At 39.5% G+C, this 23019-nt stretch overlaps 1 protein-coding gene across 5 annotated transcripts in view; it reads right to left on the reverse strand.

Moving 5' to 3' along the window:
- Nucleotides 1-20612, reverse strand: part of LOC149132251 (germinal-center associated nuclear protein-like) — a 33969-nt gene extending 13357 nt beyond the window's left edge. The window contains exons 1-8 of one of the 5 annotated variants that reach the window (XM_089363999.1): nt 20430-20612; nt 19264-19527; nt 18226-18387; nt 17577-17715; nt 15317-15580; nt 14269-14432; nt 13665-13803; nt 11246-11381 (exon numbers count right to left, since the gene is read on the reverse strand). In XM_089363999.1, coding sequence (XP_089220125.1) covers nt 14361-14432; nt 15317-15580; nt 17577-17606 — 366 coding nt within the window. In that variant the 5' untranslated portion in view covers nt 17607-17715; nt 18226-18387; nt 19264-19527; nt 20430-20612 and the 3' untranslated portion in view covers nt 11246-11381; nt 13665-13803; nt 14269-14360. Of the gene's footprint in view, nt 1-11245; nt 11382-13664; nt 13804-14268; nt 14433-15316; nt 15581-17576; nt 17716-18225; nt 18388-19263; nt 19528-20341 lie in introns of those variants that run through there. The other 4 variants (XM_089364000.1, XM_089364001.1, XM_089364002.1 and 1 more) reach the window with 4 other exon arrangements.
- Between the last annotated feature and the right edge of the window lie 2407 nt (nt 20613-23019).

A 23019-nucleotide genomic window follows, 5' to 3' on the forward strand; every position in this document is an offset into this window, starting at 1 on the left:
GCTCTCGACCAGGTAGGAGCTGCCTCACCCAGCTCTTACAACATTACGACTGGGTGTTGAGGCAGTTACTCAACAACTCAAATGTGGACGTAATATACCTTGATTTTGCAAAAGCTTTTACAAAGTGGATCATGGTGCGATATGCCACAAACTGCGTGATCTTGGCATAGCTGGAAAACTTGGAGAGTGGTTACATGACTTTCTGAAAGATAGAAGTCAGGCAGTAGTGGCTAATGGAGCCACCTCTTTGAAAACACAAATAATGAGCGGCGTTCCACAGGGCACTGTCTTTGGACCATTGCTTTTTATAGTCGCTTTCTCAGATATGCCTTCAAGTGCCCGGATAGCCACACTTGCAAGCTACGCAGACGATACGAAAGTCTCGCAGAAAATACAGAACTCCAGTGATGTTGCACACGTGCAGCAGGAGTTGGACTCAGTTTACAGATGGGCTGAGGATAATAATATGCAGTTTAATGCTGAAAAATTCCAAGCCCTGCGCTACCAACGCCCAAAACTGAATATGAAACTTACAGAGTACACTGGTCCGCAGGGAATTTCAATCCCAGAGCCTAAATCAGTGAGAGACCTGGGTATCGACATGAGTGATGATGCCTCTTTCCAAGTGCACATTACCAGGATAGCAACAAAGTGCAGACGATTGGCTGGATGGACCCTGAGAACATTCAGAACCAGAGATAAGGAAACCATGATGATCCTCTGGAGGACATTCGTCCTCAGCCGCCTGGATTACTGTTCACAGCTGTGGTCACCCAGCAGTGTGAAATTAACAGCGTGTGAAATTAACAGCAGACCTTGAAGCAATCCAGAGGAGATTCACAAAGAAGATTGTCTCTTTGCAACTGCTCAGCTACTGGGATAGGCTGAAACAGCTAAGACTCTACTCCCTGGAGAGAAGGCGGGAGAGGTATGCAGTAATATACATCTGGAAGATCCTGGAAGGAATTGTGCCAAATTTTGACATTGAAAGCTACACCAATGCTAGAACGGGACGACACTGCATAGTGCCAAAGATCCCAGCAATGCCATCGCGCTTCAGTACCAGTGACTGCAACAGTTTGGGTTTCAGGGGCCCACAGCTTTTTAATATTCTCCCAAAGAGCCTGAGGAAACTGCACAAAGTAGATGTAGGGGTTTTCAAATCAAAGCTGGACCTCTTCCTGTCGAGAGTCCCAGATGAACCTACCTCGCGACAGGAGGTGCAAATGAGGGTTGCTAAATCAAACTCCATTCTTCACCAAGTGCCACAAATTGTAAGAGGCTCCCTGTAATAACAGTGTAGCAACACGGCGTTGCATCAGCATGGCCGCGGCTCTAAGCTGAAACTACAAAAAAAAAAAAAAATATATATATGGGTGACCACAGCTGTGAGCAGTAATCCAGGCGGCTGAGGACGAATGTCCTCTTGAGGATCATCATGGTTTCCTTATCTCTGGTTCTGAATGTTCTCAGGGTCCATCCAGCCAATCGTCTGCACTTTGTTGCCATCCTGGTAATGTGCACTTGGAAAGAGGCATCATCACTCATGTCGATACCCAGGTCTCTCACTGATTTAGGCTCTAGGATTGAAATTCCCTGCGGACCAGTGTACTCTGTAAGTTTCGTATTCAGTTTTGGGCGTTGGTAGTGCAGGGCTTGGAATTTTTCGGCATTAAACTGCACGAGGTCTAGCTCTGACGATACACCCCATGTGTTTGGCTTCGAGGTGCTGGTTTAATTCCAGCCTCTTCACCTTTACCTGGGATGCGTCGCCAGCTGTCATGGCTTCCTCTAGGGCCTTAACTAATTCATTTTCTTTCCTACGCCCTCTAGCCACTAATCCTATGCTATATCTAATAGACTCGAATTTAATGGCTCTTTTGAGGGCGTACCACCATTTGTTGTTGACAATGGAACCGGTTAACGCCCTTTGTATTAGTAACTTAATCCGACTCCTGTACTCCTCAATCGCCAAAAGGGACTTATTGAGTTTCCAGTAGCCGGAACCCTTACTATATATCTTGTCTAGGAGCAGTTTACAAGTTACCACCTTGTGGTCACTGTAACTGACCAAGTGAAATTGTGGACGCGTAACTATTTCTTTATCCAATTTTCTAATGAATATCCTATCTATGTAAGACCTAGAAGACCCGTCGCTATTTGACCATGTCCACACTTTTAAGACATCTCAATGCTTCTAAAACAAACTTTTGTTTACCTTTCATCGTAATTTCAATTCAACGCTTAATTCTAGATTGAAATATGTTTTGGAGTTTTTGAATTTTGGGTTCAGAAATGAAGCAATTTCTGGATTAATTCGTGTTAATTAATTAATTAATAATTTCATTTGTAGCCATTAAATCTCTCTCTTTTCAAACTCAATAATAATATTTAATATTTTACGATCTTTTCTATAATATATTCCTTGAAGAAAGATCTCTTTAAAATACAATATATTAGACCATCTTGGATAATAATATATCCCCTTTAAGACGTCTAAATACCCCCATTCTGACTATATACATGGACTATATATATATATAATCATATTTATATATATATATAAAGCATACTTCGTTTGTTTATTTACGTTTGTCGTAATTTGAATTTAATATATATTTATATTTATATATATATATATGTATACATCTATAAACAAAATTAAGGGATCAGCAACAAGGTGCTTCACCCCATACCGAAGTTTAGAAATAGCAGCTAAAAATACCGAAGGGCTTGGTAAAAATTATTAATTATTAATTTATTAATAAATTAATAAATTGATAATCCTTTACCCTTTTAATTGTAATATATGTATACATATATATATATATATATATACGTATACACACACACACACACACACATTACTGGTGGTTGCTCCTTACACAGAGTTTTACCTCCTCCTGCACCTTCGCCCGTTCATGTCGTCTGCAAACATCCGCACAGATTGCATCTCTGATTCGTACCACCAATACTTGCAGGTAAGTTCTGCTTCTTGTGGATTCTAACATGTCTTTTAAGACCCCCAAATTTAAATAAGTGTTTTCTCGCTAATATCCATCGATTTTAAAGTTTATTACCCATGTCAGCATTTAATATATTAGCGCCAAAACTCTGGTTGCAATTTCTTTATATACAGCCATGGCGATCGATCCCTAAGGACTTTGCTATAGACCTTTGTGGGCGAATTTTTGGCTATTTTGGTAACGATTACATGTTTTATCTCACCAACACACTGTGGAGACATCAGTATATGAACATTATATATATATACATAGGTAATTTAAAGGTAAAAATCGTCTGTATATATATATTTTGGTCGGGTCTGCGGAGAGGGATTAACACACTCCCCGCTAAAATTTCCAATCATTTCTTCTTTATTTTCCTGAGATTTTCGTTGCATTCTGTAATTTTTTCAATAGCTTTGGACTCTGTCCATTATTCACCCTCCATTCTTTTTGCTTGTTTTGGGCTGGACTAATGAACATTCGCACCTTTCCCTGAAAAACACATTTAAAAAAAAAGAACAAATTCCGGATTCCCACGTTTTTTATTTCTTTATTGCCCACAAGGGACAAACAAGGACAGACGGAAGGATTAAGTCGGTTACATCGACCCCAGTGCGTACCTGGTACTTAGTTTATCGACCCCCAAAAGGCTGAAAGACGAAGTCGACGGAATTTGAAGTCAGAACGTAAAGACAGACGAAATAGCAGGAAGCATGTCGCCCGGCGTGCTCACGTCTCTGCCAGCTCACCGCAAATTACGGAGGAGACACAAATACATATATATATACACACATATATACATATATATATATATTAACCCCCAATTAGAAACGTTGACCTTTTTCGAAACATTTCATTCCCAGTGTTTCAGATAATGGAGATTCCAAATATGCAAGAAACCAAATTTTCAAAATTTTAAATTCAATAAGCATTATAGAGATGTGTATAAAGAGATGGCAATAAAGGTCTTCCCGGGGCTAGAAACAACAGCTACACCGCCGTCTTCTTCCATACGACCGCCACGTTTTGTCGACAAATATATTTTATGAATAAATTGGACAGGGATAAATAGACAGATAAATAAATGGATGAAAAAGTTTCAAAATCTAAAACTGGAGAAGGGGGTGAAATTTGAGCCCCCTATTAAAATTTATCATATTAATTATTAATCATTATAATTAACGTTTACTGGAATGGGTTTAAAACAATGTGGAGGAAACGAATATGGAGGGAAAATGCGAGCAGAAGACCTGAGATTTGTGGGGAACTAGAGGACTACATCGACATCATTGTTCAAATGTTACTTAATTTATTGACCCTGAAAGGATGAAAGGCAGAATCGATCTCGGTGGAGTTCGAACTCAGAACGTAGCGACAGGCAAAATACCGCTAAGCATTTTGTCCAGTGTGCTAACGATTCTGCCAATTGTTGTTGTTGGCACTTCCGTCGATTGCGACGACGAGGGGGGTTCCAGTTGATCCGATCAACGGAACAGCCTGCTCGTGAAATTAACGTGCAAGTGGCTGAGTACTCCACAGACACGTGTACCCTTCACGTAGTTCTCGGGGATATTCAGCGTGACACAGAGTGTGACAAGGCTGACCCCTTTGAATTACAGGCACAACAGAAACAGGAAGTAAGAGCGAGAGAAAGATGTGGTGGAAGAGTACAGCAGGGTTCGCCACCATCCCCTGCCGGAGCCTCGTGGGGCTTTTAGGTGTATTCGCTCAATAAGCACTCACAACGCCCGGTCTGGGAATCGAAACCGCGAGTCCGCTGCCCTAACCACTGGGCCATTGCACCTCCACAATTCTGCCAATAAAAAAAACACAAAGAGAAAGGGAAGAAAATTGATTTCTTTGATGTCTTGTTTCCTGGAGGCCAAGGAAATATTGGAAGTCTTGGAGTAAAGAGGGAAGCAGGAGATGGGGGATGGGGTGGGGACAGACTGTGACGTGGGGGTGGGGGTGATTGGCAGAATGGCAAAAACAGACAAAATCTTTTGCAATCTTCTGTTTTGGCTCTCAGCGCTGTTGGTTCAAATCCCATTGAAGTCAGTCTGACTTTTTGTCTTCCTTTTTCCAGGCTGGTGAGGGTGGGGGTGGGGGAATCAATAATATAAAATAGTTTTGGTAGTGTTGTTGTTGTTGGTGGTGGTGATGGTGGCGGTTGTGGTGGAGGGATAGTGGTGTTGGTGGTGGTGTTGGTGGTGGTGGTGACAAATTGCTGTTGATAGTGGTAGTGGTGCAGGTGGTGGTGGTGATGGTGGTGTTGATGGTGTTGGTGGTGGCTGTGAAGCTAGTGTTCATAGTGGCGGCGGTGGTGGTGGTGGTGGTGTTGGTGGTGATGGTGGTGGTTGTGGTGGAGGGATAGTGGTGGTGGTGGTGGCTGTGATGATGGTAGTGGCCGTGGCGATGGTGGTGTTGGTGGTGGCTGTGATGCTAGTGTTCATAGTGGCGGCGGTGGTGGTGGTGGTGGTGGTGGTAGTGGTAGTGTTGGTGCTGTACTTCTTTGCAGCATTGTTGTTGCTAGTTACACTGAGTCCCCCACTGTTATTGGTGACAATTAGCCAGATAAACAAATTAAAAGATATCGAAACATAATAGTTCAGCCATGAAACACAAACGATGTACTTAGGCGCCAGAGTGGCTGAGTGGTAAGAAGCTTGCTTGCCAACCACATGGTTCTGGGTTCAGTCCCACTGCATGGCACCTTGGTCAAGTGTCTTCTACTATAGCCTTGGGCCGACCAAGGCCTTGTGAGTGGATTTGGTAGACGGAAACTGAAAGAAGCCCATCGTATATATGTATATATATATATATATATGCATGTGTTTGTGTGTCTGTGTTTGTCCCCCCCCCACCATCGCTTGATAACCGATGCTGGTGTGTTTACGTCCTCCGTAACTTAGCGGTTCGGCAAAAAAGAGACCGATGGAATAAGTACTAGGCTTACAAAGAATAAGTCTTGGGGTCAATTTGCTCGACTAAAGGCGGTGCTCCAGCAAGGCCACAGTCAAATGACTGAAACAAGTAAAAGAGTAAAGAGTATGCGTATACAGGCACACATAGTCTCTCTCTCTCTCTCTCTCTCTCTCTCTCACACGCGCACATACAGAGAGTGACAGACAGACAGACACAGTGTTATATCTGCAGACAAAGGCTTCATTGATCTACAATGGTTCCACACCTACTTGTCTTGATTAAAGATCTTCTTATTTCTGGACAGAGAGATATGGGGGTGCGGTGGGGGGGTTGATGAATGGACAATGAAGTAGAGAGAGGGGGGCACGGAGTTGTTGGAGGAATGGCCACAAGGGGAGGAAGAGAGAGAGGGGGGAGAAGGAAAGAGAACTTGGGTGTAGAATGGCGACCTCACTCCCCTCCCCCCCTTGTGGATGTGTTTCTAGAACAAGTTTGTAATTATGGAGAAGTAGAACATCTATTTATTGTATCTATCTATCTCCGTGTATGTACGTACGTATGTACGTATATGTGTGTATATATATATAGGAATTGGTATAAAAGACAGAAAACCAGCCAACCTATTACAGTCTGTTAAAGTCTGTCATACCGGCCATGATGAAATACCACAAGGTAGAGAAAATACATATTCGCCTTTATATATTTGTATATTTGATCTTTTATATTGAACACTCAATATTTCATCTATTCAATAAGACATATTCCATATATTCAATAAGACATTCAATACTTTATTTCATAGTACCATACATTTTTATTTTATATTATATATTGTATATTATATTATATATTGTATATTCCATATTCTATATCCCACATTGGTTTTGCAGGAATATAAATAAAACATAGAAAACAGACAGTGTTGGAACTCTTTTAAACAAAATAATATATTCCTCTATACACAATCATACAACGCGCCCTTTTTTTGTATTTATTTTTACCCGCATATATATATATATATATATATATATGTATACATACATGCATATATATATATGTATATGTACATATATATGTGTGTATATATATATATATATATGTATATATGTGTGTATATATATATGTATATGTGTGTGTGTCTCTATATATATATGTATATATATATATATGTGTATGTATATGTATAGATACACACATGCACACATATGCAAACATATATATGTGTGTGTGTATATATATGTATATGTGTGTGTCTCTCTCTATATATATGTGTGTGTATGTATATGTATAGATACACACATGCACACACATATGCAAGCATATATATGTGTGTGTGTGTATATACACATATACAAGCATATACAAGCATACAAACACATATGCAAGTGTTTATATATATATATATATATATATACACACACACATACACAACCATATACACATATATATAAAAGCATGTTTATAAATATGTGTATGTGTGTATATGTGTGTGTGTATATATATATATATATATATATATACACACATATATATATACACACACACACACACACATATATATATATATATATATATATATATATATATATATATATATATATACATATATATATATATATATATATATATGTAAACATGTACATTCATGTATCTGTATGTATATCCACACGTGCATATATAAACAGGTACTTTTACACAGGCACACACACACACTCACGCACACACACGCACACACACATGTATACACATGCATCTGTGGAATGCCAGCCTATAAACATACATTGTTTGGTCAGGAGCTGGTCAGGGGGGTTTCTTTCTGTGTTCCTTTCCGTCGAAGAGCGTAGGCTCGAAACGTTAAAGACTTTCTCCATTCCCAAGCGTTATACTAATACATCTGTTTGTTTTCTACACCACCTGTCTTCGTCTTTTGTTTTTTTTTTTGTGAATTCTCCCTATATATATCACACTCTCACGTGGTCGCATCAGTTGATCCAGTCTCATCTCATCACCCACAAACTTCTCCACTGGACTTTCTACCTTTCTACACTCCGGCTGCACCTCCCCTGTCTATGGATTACTCTGGACTCATAAATAGATAGATAGATAGGCAGACAGACAGACAGATATAGATATAAATATACATACAGACAAATAGATCAATAGATGGAGAGAGATATGTATATATAATAATGTATTTGGATGAAGTGTGGTCTGTTGGTGTTAAATGATGTCTGCCACCATTAACATCTCCTCCTCCCCCTCTTCTTCCTCCTCCACCCTCTTCTTCCTCCTCCACCACCACTATCAGTGCCAGGAAATCGTCAATACAGTGAAGTATTCATGTCAAGTAACTGCAGTTCCTAGTTCCATTCCCTCTTCAGCAACAACCACTTACACCCACTAACATCACCACCACCACCACCACCACTTATGTCTCACCACTTTCTACTAAGATTACCACCACCACCACCACCGAAGCACTCCCACACAACGACTGTACACTGTCCACTTTTTGTTTTCTATATCTGCCATGGACTGATTGAGACTTACAAACTTCCTACACTCGGATCCCGGGATCTTATGCTCATTATATCTATATGTATAATCAATATATATATTCTTTTATTCTTGTGCATGTCTTAGTCATTTGACTGCGGCCATGCTGCAGCACCACCTTTTGTTGAGCAAATTGATCCTAGGACCTATTCTAAGTCCTCCTAAGATATGGGAACACAAACACACCAGCATCGGTTGTCAAGTGATGGTGGTGGGGGGGACAAACACTGGCACACAAACATATACACACATACATATAAAGAAATCAGAAAGACTACGGTGGTGCTCCAGCATGACCGCATCTGCACGGCTGAAACTAGTAAAAGAGTATATGAATATATATTTCGGTGCCGGATAGGTAAGCCATCTTTTTTCTGTTGAGGGCTTATATGTCCCTTTATTAGACTATTTTCGTTAGTCATTGCATGGTGATCACCATAAGCTTTAAGCTTATATAAAAATACCATATATATATGTATATATATTGCGTAAAAATTAATGTATATACAGTATATATAACGAAAGTATTTCTCCAGGAGGAAGTCATTATCGTTTATAGCTCATTAGTTCTGTAAAATAGAGAGAGTAATATACATATGTGTGTGTGTGTGTATAAATATATCTATAAATATTTATGCACATGCAGAAGTAAACCGGCCTGGGGGAGAAGGGTATGGAAACTTAAAGACCCTGCAAATGGACAGAGATTTAGAGACAAGTTACTTGAAGCATTTGACGAAATAGAAGGGGATATAGCATCATACAACGTGGAAGACAATTGGAGATTTCTGCGGGACAACCTGTTGAGAGCCACAGACCAGATCTGTGGCTGGTGTAAAGTCCCCTCTCGACCCAGAGTAACGTGGTGGTGGAACAAGGATGTAGACGGGGCTATTAGACAAAAGAAACAGGCTTGGAAGGACTCGAAGAACGGTGGTAGCAGGGAATTGTACCAATCTGCCAGAAGGGAAGCTAGGCGACAGGTTTATTTAGCCAGAGGGGAAGCAGATAAGAAAAGATTTGCCAATGTTCTGCGCCGTGAGGACCAAAGACTCGAGGTATTTCATGTTGCAAGACAGTGTAGGAGAGAGAATAGTGATGTTGTAGGAGAGAAATGTGTTCGCATGGATGATGGTACGCTTGCACTAAATGAGGCTGCAAAGAAAGAGGTCTGGAGATGCCACTACGATAGATTGCTTAATAAAGAGAATGAATGGGAGAAAGAGAGCCTGCCGTATGTCGACCCAACAGAGGGACCAGCTATCCGAGTTGACAGTACCAGGGTAGATAAAGCAATTAAGAGTATGAAGACAGGGAAAGCCCCCGGCCCATCAGGAATCACTGCAGAGATGCTCAAAATATCTGGCAGTGTTGGCTACAGCCTAATCACCCGTATTACGAACCAGGTGATACACGAAGGAGTCATACCCAATGACTGGTGTAGCAGCACCATAGTAAACTGCTACAAAGGTAAAGGTGACGCTTTAGACACTAATAATTACAGAGGCATCAAGCTGTTAGATCAGGTTATGAAAGTTATGGAGAGGGTCATAGCCCAACTAATTAGGGAGCAAATCAATTTAGATGAGATGCAGTTTGGGTTCGTGCTAGGTAAAAGCACCACTGATGCCATATTTCTAGTGAGACAGCTGCAGGAGAAATATCTAGCCAAGGATAAACCTCTGTACCTGGCCTTCGTTGACATGGAGAAAGCCTTTGACAGGGTCCCCTGATCCCTTATCTGGTGGTCAATGAGGAAACTTGGGATAGAAGAATGGTTAGTGAGAGCTGTGAGAGCCATGTACAGAGATGCTGTCAGTAAGGTGAAGGTTGGAAATGAGTACAGCAATGAATTCTGGGTAGAGGTAGGGGTCCACCAAGGTTCCGTCCTCAGCCCCCTCCTATTTATCATAGTCCTCCAGGCGATCACAGAGGAATTCAAGACAGGTTGCCCCTGGGAGCTCCTCTATGCTGATGACCTTGCACTAATTGCGCAGTCACTATCAGAACTAGAGGAGAAGTTTAAGGTGTGGAAGCAAGGACTAGAATCGAAGGGCCTTAGAGTCGACCTAGCAAAAACCAAAATCCTAATAAGTAGGAAGGTAGATAAAACACAAACCTCTTCAGGTACATGGCCCTGCTCAGTATGCAGTAAAGGAGTAGGCAGTAACTCTATAAGATGTACCCGGTGCAAGCTATGGACACATAAGTGGTGCAGCAATATCAAAGGCAGATTAACTACAAAGTTAGTCTTTGTATGTGGCAGATGTTCAGGTGCAATAAACACTGTAAACAAACAGGAAACAACTTCTATCTCATTCCAGGGAGAAAAACTAGAGGTAGTTGATAGCTTCCGCTATCTGGGTGACCAAGTTAGTAGTGGGGGTGGGTGCGCTGAAAGTGTAGCTGCTAGAATAAGAATAGCCTGGGCAAAGTTTAGAGATCCCTTACCTCTGCTGGCGACAAAGGGACTCTCACTCAGGGTAAAAGGCACATTGTATGACGCATGCATACGAACAACCATGCTACATGGCAGTGAAACATGGGCTGTGACTGCTGAGGACATGCGTAAGCTCGTAAGGTATGAAGCCAGTATGCTCCGCTGGATGTGTAATGTAAATGTGCATACCCGTCAGAGTGTAAGTATCTTGAGAGAAAAGCTGAACATAAGAAGCGTCAGTAGTGGTGTGCAAGAGAGACGATTGCGCTGGTTTGGACATGTGGTGAGAATGAATGAGGATAGCAAGATGTAATTCCAAACATCTTGCTCAGCCTGGGACCATTTCTCGCTGGTGTCATCACCGAAGGTGAACGGGGGAAGTGTGAGGGACCGTAACGTGTCCCTTACAAACAGGAGATGTTCTGGAGAGTTCCAGTGAATAGGGGGCAGATCTGAAGGGGAGGAAGAAATGGGAGGAAAGGAAAAAAATTAAAACAGAAGTTTAAATGATAGTCATACGGGAGATTGAAGTAATAATAATAATAATAATAATAATGGTTTCAAATTTTACCACAAAGTCAGCAATTTTGTGCCTGACCGGTTTCTATCAAACCAACCCATCCATGCCAGTAGACAAGGCAGACATTGAATGATGATGATAATGATATATATATATATATATATATATATATATATATATATATATATATATATATATATATATATATATATATATATATATATACACACACACATACATATCATATATATATATTAGTTTATGTATATATTAATATTGTCTCAGTTTAAAAAAAAAACCTTTGATAATGTAAATATGTTAATAGTTACCAGAAGTAGCAAAATTACACTAGAAACCAAGATATCACAGCCATTTTACAGGTAGAGATACCAAGTTAAAGTGATACATTTTGAGAAGTATGAATAATAATAATAATAAATGGAGCAAAACGCATAGAAATAAAAGTTCCTTTAATTCCTACACATGTTTTAAAATATATGAGAGAGCTCTTCTACAAAGAAGTAAGAGCTGCTGGAATTCCTCATATATTCCTCTTCAAGGGAATCCACAAATAAACATATGAAAGCAAGACAAATACGAAATGATGAGGTAACTTACGAGCTAAGATGTTACATGGTCAGTGACCGTTAGAACGTTTGTTTACATAGAGATATAAAGGGATCAATGATATTATTCCATGGGCTTTAGGAATAAGAACTCTTGTTTACATAGAGATATAAAGGGATCAATGATATTATTCCATGGGCTTTAGGAATAAGAACCCTTGTTTACATAGAGATATAAAGGGAGGAGGTTGTAAACGTGATGCTAAAGGTTTAAATTGAATGAATGATTGAAATGTGGAGAGGAAAGTTGCTGAGTGAAAAAGATGGAGGAAGGGAGATAACTAAGGGAAACCTCAAATTAAACATATACTACATAAGGAAAACGAATTACATATTTATATGAAGTGAAGAAAGTGAATAAAAATAAAACATCATAGCCTATTATATGGATATTAATGTTAGTTAATGGTAATACAGGGTTCAGGATATTTATTGGAGAAGTAATCATGATAATAATATTCACGTTTACAAGAAGAATAGAAATACTTATTTGAAGTCACCGGAGGTACGATCAACAGCCTGTGTGGCATTACTAAGAAGAAATAACTTAGCTAACTGCAGAAGGGGAAAATAAAGCACTAGTAGTGAATGAGGCAGAAGTATATATATATATATATATATATATATATATATATATATATATATATATATATATATAATATATAATTTAGGGAAAATAACCAAGTTTCAAGAACTCATCGATGAAAATCCACTATCACATATAGAAAAATTAACAATCAAAAGCACAATAAATGAGTAGAATATAAAACAAAGTAAATATCATAAGATAAAGATAATAAAGATAATAAGATAAAGATAATATAATAATTATCTTTATCTTATGATGTTTACTTTGTTTTATATTATACTCATTTATTGTGCTTTTAATTGTTAATTTTTCTATATGTGATGGTGGATTTTCATCGATGAGCTCTTGAAACTTGGTTATTTTCCCTAAAACTATATATTTTATATATATTTTAATCTATAAAGCTCAATTTAATTTTGATTTTTTATAAATTGATTTTAATTGAGTTTTTACCTGTGGACCGAGACCTTTGGAAATGGGCTGTGCGTGAGAAGACCCGGCAAGCCAAGTAAGATCGTTGCCAGTGCCCCTGGACTGGTTCTTGTGCGGGTGGCACATGAGATGCACCATTTTGAGCGTGGCCGTTGCCAGTACCGCCTGACTGGCTCCTGTAGGATTTTCGAGCGAGATCGTTGCCAGTGCCCCTGGACTGGCTTGTGCGGGTGGCACATAAAAGACACCATTTCGAGCGTGGCCGTTTTCGTGCGGGTGACACGTAAAAGCACCCACTACACTCTCTGAGTGGTTGGCGTTAGGAAGGGCATCCAGCTGTAGAAACTCTGCCAAATCAGACTGGAGCCTGGTGTTGCCATCCGGTTTCACCAGTCCTCAGTCAAATCGTCCAACCCATGCTAGCATGGAAAGCGGACGTTAAACGATGATGATGATGATGATGATGATGAATTTTGGATGTTGTCCCTAATATTATTATATATATATATGTATACATACACTTACACACATATATAAAAGACACAGGTTGTGTGCCATCAAAACTCACCGTTGTCGTGTGCCCCTTGTGCTGTGGCATCTACAAACTCCGTGACGGGCCAAGAGTAGCTGGTCAATACGGAGTCGGTAACGCAGTCAATCAAGGGTCGAAGGATGGAGTTGTAGAAGTCAATGATGACATCTGGGGGCTGAGAGGGGAGAGGGAGAGAGAGAGAGGCTTTCGATGAGACATTCAGGACACACAAATGTTCAGAGAAAAACAGAAAGATGGATTTAGAGGTGAACTGGTTCACACATTAACATATAGACACACACAAGCAACTACACAGGTTACCAACACACACATATACACACAATCGAAAGGCCACATACATAGATATAGGCAAACACACACACACACACACACACACACAGAATAACACCTAGAGTCACACACACCTTCACAAACATAGATGCATATATACACACTGAGAGTTTCACACACACACACAAATACATACAGACACATACAATCATACAGTCACATACATTTGCTTATACATTCACTCACACAATCATTCCACGAACACACACACATACTATCACCCACATACACAGCCCTAAACATACCCAGTCATCCCCCCCACACACAGCCCTAATTAAAGAGTCCTTACCTGCTGCAGGTAACCCTCGGCAGAGCGCAGTCCCCTGTTATACAGCAGGGGATCATAAAACTGAGAAGCTAGGAAGTCCTCAATGAAATCCTTCAGGTATTTCTTCTCCAGATTTGGTTGACAGGGGCGGTGGGTGGCCAACCACCTGAGACAGTTGTGGAGAGCTGCAAAGGAACAGAGGAAGGCATGGTGTAGCTAGGACTACATTATCTAATGTATAGTAGTTAGTATTAGTGGCTATAATTGTTATTTGGCCTCGGCTCAGTCATGTATGTTTCCAGCCTTCAAGAGGGAGACTCAGCTGCTCTTTCCAGCACCAGGTAGAAGGACACTGCTATGCCAGCTACCGACCATGTAGAGGCACACTTGATCACCAACGCCGTCCCCTCCACGCATCGTTACCATAACAATTTACCTGCTGTTGCCATGTTTCTTTGCATTCACTTTGTTTTTTTTTTTAAGGGGAAAAGAAATTCATTCACCCAAGAAAGGTGGGTTTTTTTTATCTCGTGGGAGAAGGAGAGCAGTACAGTGGTGGTGGTCATATATGGGGGGGCAATGGTAATGGTAGAGGGGTGTGGTGGGAGCCAATAATGATGATGATGATTAACCTTCTCAGTCATTTGTTAATTAGTAAACAGTTTGATATATAAACAGATACTAGACATATATATATATATACAGGCGAAGGCGTGGCTGTGTGGTAAGAAGCTTGCTTACCAACCACATGGTTCCAGGTTCAGTCCCACTGAGTGGCAACTTGGGTAAGTGCTTTCTACTATAGCTTCAGGTTGACTAAAGCCTTATGTGGGATTCTGGTAGGCAGAAACTGAAAGAAGCCCATTATGTATGTGTGTGTTTGTCCCCCTACTATCACTTGACAGCCAATGTTGGTGTGTTTACATCCCAGTGACTTAGCATTTCGACAAAAGAGGTCAATAGAATAAGTCCTGGGGGTTGATTTGTTCGACTAAAGGAGGTGCTCCAGCATGGCCGCAGTCTAATGACTGAAACAAAGTAAAAGATGAGACTTCAAGAACATACTTACCACAGTTTCCACGGCAACATGTTCCACATCGAAGCCTGACTCTTCATGACACCGGAATGGTAAAGTGAAGACCTTGACGGTGGAAACAAACTCCTGATTAATCAAGCATGACAGGTCCAACTTCAGCTGTAGCTGCTCCAGACTGGGAGGGGAGCCTGGTTCAGTTTCATCATGGGGCACAAGAACTGCAACAGGGAGGTTGGGTTGCTGTGGCTTGGCCTGGAGCAGGGTCGATAGTCGGATTTGAGCATCGAGCCAGTACCTCTGTGAATGAGAGAAAGAGAGAGAAAAGTAGACACGAATGTGTGTGTGTGTGTGTGTGTGTGTGTGTGTGTGTGTGTGGTTCAACTTTACAGAAAACAAATAGACAAAGACAGGTGTAGGAACAACAAGCAAGTGTATTAGTTTAACATTTGGGAAGAATGGAAAAGCCTTTTACATTTTGAGCATATGCACTTTGACAGAAAGGATTAAGAGGTAAAAAAGGAGAGAGAAAATAAATAAATGTGTAGGGATTTTATATACACACACACACACACACACACACATATATATATATATATATATATATATATATATATATATATGTGTGTGTGTGTGTGTGTATATATATATGTTGTTTTACTTGGGGATGGTCATGTTGCTAGTTTAGCCAATAAAAACACACGCACTGTATATTTGGTGTTAATTTGCTTCAGCTTTATATTACATTAATCTTATGAGATACACATAAGAAAGAAGAAAACAAAGGACCACTGATGAGGTCACAGAAGTGTGATGAAAGAACTCTGGCCGAAATAAGATTAATGTAATATAAAGCTGAAGCAAATTAACACCAAATATACAGTGCGTGAGTTTTTATTTGCTAAACTGGCAATATGACCATCCCCAAGTACAACAACATCTGTTTCAACACACGATTTCACATCAAAAATCTTGCAAAACAAATATATATATATATATATATATATATATATATATATATACACACACACACACATATCATATATATATATTAGTTTATGTATATATCAATATTATCTCAGTTTTAAAAAAAACCTTTGATAATGTAAATATGTTAATAGTTACCAGAGGTAGCAAAATTACACTAGAAACCAAGATATCCACAAATAAACATATGAAAGCAAGACAAATACGAAATGATGAGGTAACTTACGAGCTAAGATGTTACATGGTCAGTGACCGTTAGAACGTTTGTTTACATAGAGATATAAAGGGATCAATGATATTATTCCATGGGCTTTAGGAATAAGAACCCTTGTTTACATAGAGATATAAAGGGAGGAGGTTGTAAACGTGATGCTAAAGGTTTAAATTGAATGAATGATTGAAATGTGGGGAGGAAAGTTGCTGAGTGAAAAAGATGGAGGAAGGGAGATAACTAAGGGAAACCTCAAATTAAACATATACTATATAAGGAAAACGAATTACATATTTATATGAAGTGAAGAAAGTGAATAAAAATAAAACATCATAGCCTATTATATGGATATTAATGTTAGTTAATGGTAATACAGGGTTCAGGATATTTATTGGAGAAGTAATAAGGATAATAATATTCACGTTTACAAGAAGAAAAGAAATACTTATTTGAAGTCACCGGGGTACGATCAACAGCCTGTGTGGCATTACTAAGAAGAAATAACTTAGCTAACTGCAGAAGGGGAAAATAAAGCACTAGTAGTGAATGAGGCAGAAGTATATATCTATATATATATATATATATATATATATATATATATATATAAAATGTATAGTTTTAGGGAAAATAACCAAGTTTCAAGAACTCATCGATGAAAATCCACTATCACATATAGAAAAATTAATAATCAAAAGCACAATAAATGAGTAGAATATAAAACAAAGTAAATATTATAAGACAAAGATAATAAAGATAATAAGATAAAGATAATATAATAATTATCTTTATCTTATGATGTTTACTTTGTTTTATATTATACTCATTCATTGTGCTTTTAATTATTAATTTTTCTATATGTGATGGTGGATTTTCATCGATGAGTTCTTGAAACTTGGTTATTTTCCCTAAAACTATATATTTTATCTATATTTTAATCTATAAAGCTCAATTTAAGTTTGATTTTTTATAAATTGATTTTAATTGAGTTTTTACCTGTAATTTTGGATTTTGTCCCTAATATTATTATATATATATATATGTATACATACACATACACACATATATAAAAGACACAGGTTGTGTGCCATCAAAACTTACCGTTGTCGTGTGCCCCTTGTGCTGTGGCATCTACAAACTCCGTGATGGGCCAAGAGTAGCTGGTCAATACGGAGTTGGTAACGCAGTCAATCAAGTGTCGAAGGATGGAGTTGTAGAAGTCAATGATGACATCTGAGGGCTGAGAGGGGAGTGAGAGAGAGAGAGAGAGAGAGAGAGAGGGCTGAGAGGGGAGAGAGAGAGAGAGAGAGAGAGAGAGAGAGAGGCTTTCGATGAGACATTCAGGACACACAAATGTTCAGAGAAAAACAGAAAGATGGATTTAGAGATGAACTGGTTCACACATTAACATATAGACACACACAAGCAACTACACAGGTTACCAACACACACATACACACACAATCGAAAGGCCACATACATAGATATAGGCAAACACACACACACACACACACACACACACAGAGAATAACACCTAAAGTCACACATACTTTCACAAACATAGATGCATATATACACACTGAGAGTTTCACACACACACACACACACACAGACACAATCATACAGTCACACACATTCACCCACACAATCACTCCCACGAACACACACACATACTATCATCCACATACACAGCCCTAAATATACCCAGTCATCCCCCCCACACACACTGCCCTAATTAAAGAGTCCTTACCTCCTGCAGGTAACCCTCGGCAGAGCGCAGTCCCCTGTTATACAGTAAGGGACCATAAAACTAAGAAGCTAGGAAGTTTTCAATGAAATCCTTCAGGTATTTCTTCTCCAAATTTGGTTGACAGGGGCGGTGGGTGGCCAACCACCTGAGACAGTTGGAGAGCTGCAAAGGAAGAGAGGAGGGCATGGTGTAGCTAGGACTACAATATCTAATGTATAGTAGTTAGTATTAGTGGCTATAATTGTTATTTGGCCTCGGCTCAGTCATGTATGTTTCCAGCCTTCAAGAGGGAGACTTAGCTGCTCTTTCCAGCACCAGGTAGAAGAACACTGCTATGCCAGCTACAGACCATGTAGAGGCACACTTGATCACCAACGCTGTCCCCTCCACACATCGTTACCATAACAATTTACCTGCTGTTGCCATGTTTCTTTGCATTCACTTTGTTTTTTTTTTAAGGGGAAAAGAAATTCATTCACCCAAAAAAGGTGGGGTTTTTTTTATCTCGTGGGAGAAGGAGAGCAGTACAGTGGTGGTGGTCATATATGGGGGGAGGGGCAATGGTAATGGTGGAGGGGTGTGGTGGGGCCAATAATGATGATTAACCTCAGTCATTTGTTAATTAGTAAACAGGTTGATATATAAACAGATACTAGACATATATATATACCCAGGCGAAGGCGTGGCTGTGTGGTAAGAAGCTTGCTTATCAATCACATGGTTCCAGGTTCAGTCCCACTGTGTGGCAACTTGGGTAAGTGCTTTCTACTATAGCTTCAGGTTGACTAAAGCCTTATGTGGGGATCTGGTAGGCAGAAACTGAAAGATGCCCATCATGTATGTGTGTGTTTGTCCGCCTACTATCACTTGACAGCCAATGTTGGTGTGTTTACATCCCAGTGACTTAGCATTTCGACAAAAGAGGTCAATAGAATAAGTCCTGGGGGTTGATTTGTTCAACTAAAGGAGGTGCTCCAGTATGGCTGCAGTCTAATGACTGAAACAAAGTAAAAGATGAGACTTCAAGAACATACTTACCACAGTTTCCACGGCAACATGTTCCACATCGAAGCCTGACTCTTCATGATACCGGAATGGTAAAGTGAAGACCTTGATGGTGGAAACAAACTCCTGATTAATCAAGCATGACAGGTCCAACTTCAGCTGTAGCTGCTCCAGACTGGGAGGGGAGCCTGGTTCAGTTTCATCATGGGGCACAAGAACTGCAACAGGGAGGTTGGGTTGCTGTGGCTTGGCCTGGAGGAGGGTCGATAGTCGGATTTGAGCATCGAGCCAGTACCTCTGTGAATGAGAGAAAGAGAGAGAAAAGTAGACACGAATGTGTGTGTGAGAGTGTGTGTGTGTGTGTGTGGGGGGGGGTTCAACTTTACAGAAAACAAATAGACAAAGACAGGTGTAGGAACAACAAGCAAGTGTATTAGTTTAACATTTGGGAAGAATGGAAAAGCCTTTTACATTTTGAATATATGCACTTTGACAGAAAGGATTAAGAGGTAAAAAAAAGGAGAGAGAAAATAAATAAATGTGTAGGGATTTTATACACACACACACACACACATATATATATATATATATATATATATATATATATATATATGTGTGTGTGTGTGTGTGTATATATATGTTGTTTTACTTGGGGATGGTCATGTTGCTAGTTTAGCCAATAAAAACACACGCACTGTATATTTGGTGTTAATTTGCTTCAGCTTTATATTACATTAATCTTATGAGATACACATAAGAAAGAAGAAAACAAAGGACCACTGATGAGGTCACAGAAGTGTGACGAAAGAACTCTGGCCGAAATAAGATTAATGTAATATAAAGCTGAAGCAAATTAACACCAAATATACAGTGCGTGAGTTTTTATTGGCTAAACTGGCAATATGACCATCCCCAAGTACAACAACATCTGTTTCAACACACGATTTCACATCAAAAATCTTGCAAAACAAATATATATATATATATATATATATATATATATATATACACACACACACACATATCATATATATATATTAGTTTATGTATATATCAATATTATCTCAGTTTTAAAAAAAACCTTTGATAATGTAAATATGTTAATAGTTACCAGAGGTAGCAAAATTACACTAGAAACCAAGATATCCACAAATAAACATATGAAAGCAAGACAAATACGAAATGATGAGGTAACTTACGAGCTAAGATGTTACATGGTCAGTGACCGTTAGAACGTTTGTTTACATAGAGATATAAAGGGATCAATGATATTATTCCATGGGCTTTAGGAATAAGAACCCTTGTTTACATAGAGATATAAAGGGAGGAGGTTGTAAACGTGATGCTAAAGGTTTAAATTGAATGAATGATTGAAATATGGGGAGGAAAGTTGCTGAGTGAAAAAGATGGAGGAAGGGAGATAACTAAGGGAAACCTCAAATTAAACATATACTATATAAGGAAAACGAATTACATATTTATATGAACTGAAGAAAGTGATTTTGTCCCTAATATTATTATATATATATATATGTATACATACACATACACACATATATAAAAGACACAGGTTGTGTGCCATCAAAACTCAGCGTTGTCGTGTGCCCCTTGTGCTGTGGCATCTACAAACTCCGTGACTGGCCAAGAGTAGCTGGTCAATACGGAGTCGGTAACGCAGTCAATCAAGTGTCGAAGAAGTCAATGATGACATCTGAGGGCTGAGAGGGGAGAGAGAGAGAGAGAGAGAGAGAGGCTTTCGATGAGACATTCAGGACACACAAATGTTCAGAGAAAAACAAAGATGGATTTAGAGGTGAACTGGTTCACACATTAACATATACACACACACAAGCAACTACACAGGTTACCAACACACACATACACACACAATTGAAAGGCCACATACATAGATATAGGTAAACACACACACACACACACACACATACAGAATAACACCTAAAGTCACACATACTTTCACAAACATAGATGCATATATACACACTGAGAGTTTCACACACACACACACACACACACACACACACACACAAATACATACAGACACAATCATACAGTCACACACATTTGCTTATACATTCACCCACACAATCACTCCCATGAACACACACACATACTATCACCCACATACACAGCCCTAAACATACCCAGTCATCCCCCCCACACACTGCCCTAATTAAAGAGTCCTTACCTGCTGTAGGTAACCCTCGGCAGAGCGCAGTCCCCTATTATACAGCAGGGGACCATAAAACTGAGAAGCTAGGAAGTCCTCAATGAAATCCTTCAGGTATTTCTTCTCCAGATTTGGTTGACAGGGGCGGTGGGTGGCCAACCACCTGAGACAGTTGGAGAGCTGCAAAGGAACAGAGGAGGGCATTGTGTAGCTAGGACTACAATATCAAATGTATAGTAGTTAGTATTAGTGGCTATAATTGTTATTTGGCCTCGGCTCAGTCATGTATGTTTCCAACCTTCAAGCGGGAGACTTAGCTGCTCTTTCTAGCACCAGGTAGAAGGACACTGCTATGCCAGCTACCGACCATGTAGAGGCACACTTGATCACCAACACCGTCCCCTCCACGCATCGTTACCATAACAATTTACCTGCTGTTGCCATGTTTCTTTGCATTCACTTTGTTATTTTTTTAAGGGGAAAAGAAATTCATTCACCCAAAAAAGGTTGGGTTTTTTATCTCGTGGGAGAAGGAGAGCAGTACAGTGGTGGTGGTCATATATGTGAGGGGTTTGGTGGGAGCCAATAATGATGATGATGATTAACCTTCTCAGTAATTTGTTAATTAGTAAACAGTTTGATATATAAACAGATACTACACATATATATACAGGCGAAGGCGTGGCTGTGTGGTAAGAAGCTTGCTTATCAATCACATGGTTGCAGGTTCAGTCCCACTGCGTGGCAACTTGGGTAAGCGCTTTCTACTATAGCTTCAGGCTGACTAAAGCCTTATGTGGGGATCTGGTAGGCAGAAACTGAAAGAAGCCCATTATGTATGTGTGTGTTTGTCCCCCTACTATCACTTGACAGCCAATGTTGGTGTGTTTACATCCCAGTGACTTAGCATTTCGACAAAAGAGGTCAATAGAATAAGTCCTGGGGGTTGATTTGTTCAACTAAAGGAGGTGCTCCAGTATGGCCGCAGTCTAATGACTGAAACAAAGTAAAAGATGAGACTTCAAGAACATACTTACCACAGTTTCCACGGCAACATGTTCCACATCGAAGCCTGACTCTTCATGACACCGGAATGGTAAAGTGAAGACCTTGATGGTGGAAACGAACACCTGATTAATCAAGCATGACAGGTCCAACTTCAGCTGTAGCTGCTCCAGACTGGGAGGGGAGCCTGGTTCAGTTTCATCATGGGGCATAAGAACTGCAACGGGAGGTTGGGTTGCTGTGGCTTGGCCTGGAGGAGGGTCGATAGTCGGATTTGAGCATTGAGCCAGTACCTCTGTGAATGAGAGAAAGAGAGAGAAAAGTAGACACGAGTGTGTGTGTGAGAGTGTGTGTGTGTGTGTGGTTCAACTTTACAGAAAACAAATAGACAAAGACAGGTGTAGGAACAACAAGCAAGTGTATTAGTTTAACATTTGGGAAGAATGGAAAAGCCTTTTACATTTTGAATATATGCACTTTGACAGAAAGGATTAAGAGGTAAAAAAAGGAGAGAGAAAATAAATAAATGTGGAGAGATTTTATATATATATATATATATATATATATATATATATATATATATATATATATATATA

The sequence above is a fragment of the Octopus bimaculoides genome, chromosome 16 (genome assembly GCF_046866305.1).
Source record: "Octopus bimaculoides isolate indiv1 chromosome 16, ASM4686630v1, whole genome shotgun sequence".
Lineage (NCBI taxonomy): Eukaryota > Metazoa > Mollusca > Cephalopoda > Octopoda > Octopodidae > Octopus > Octopus bimaculoides.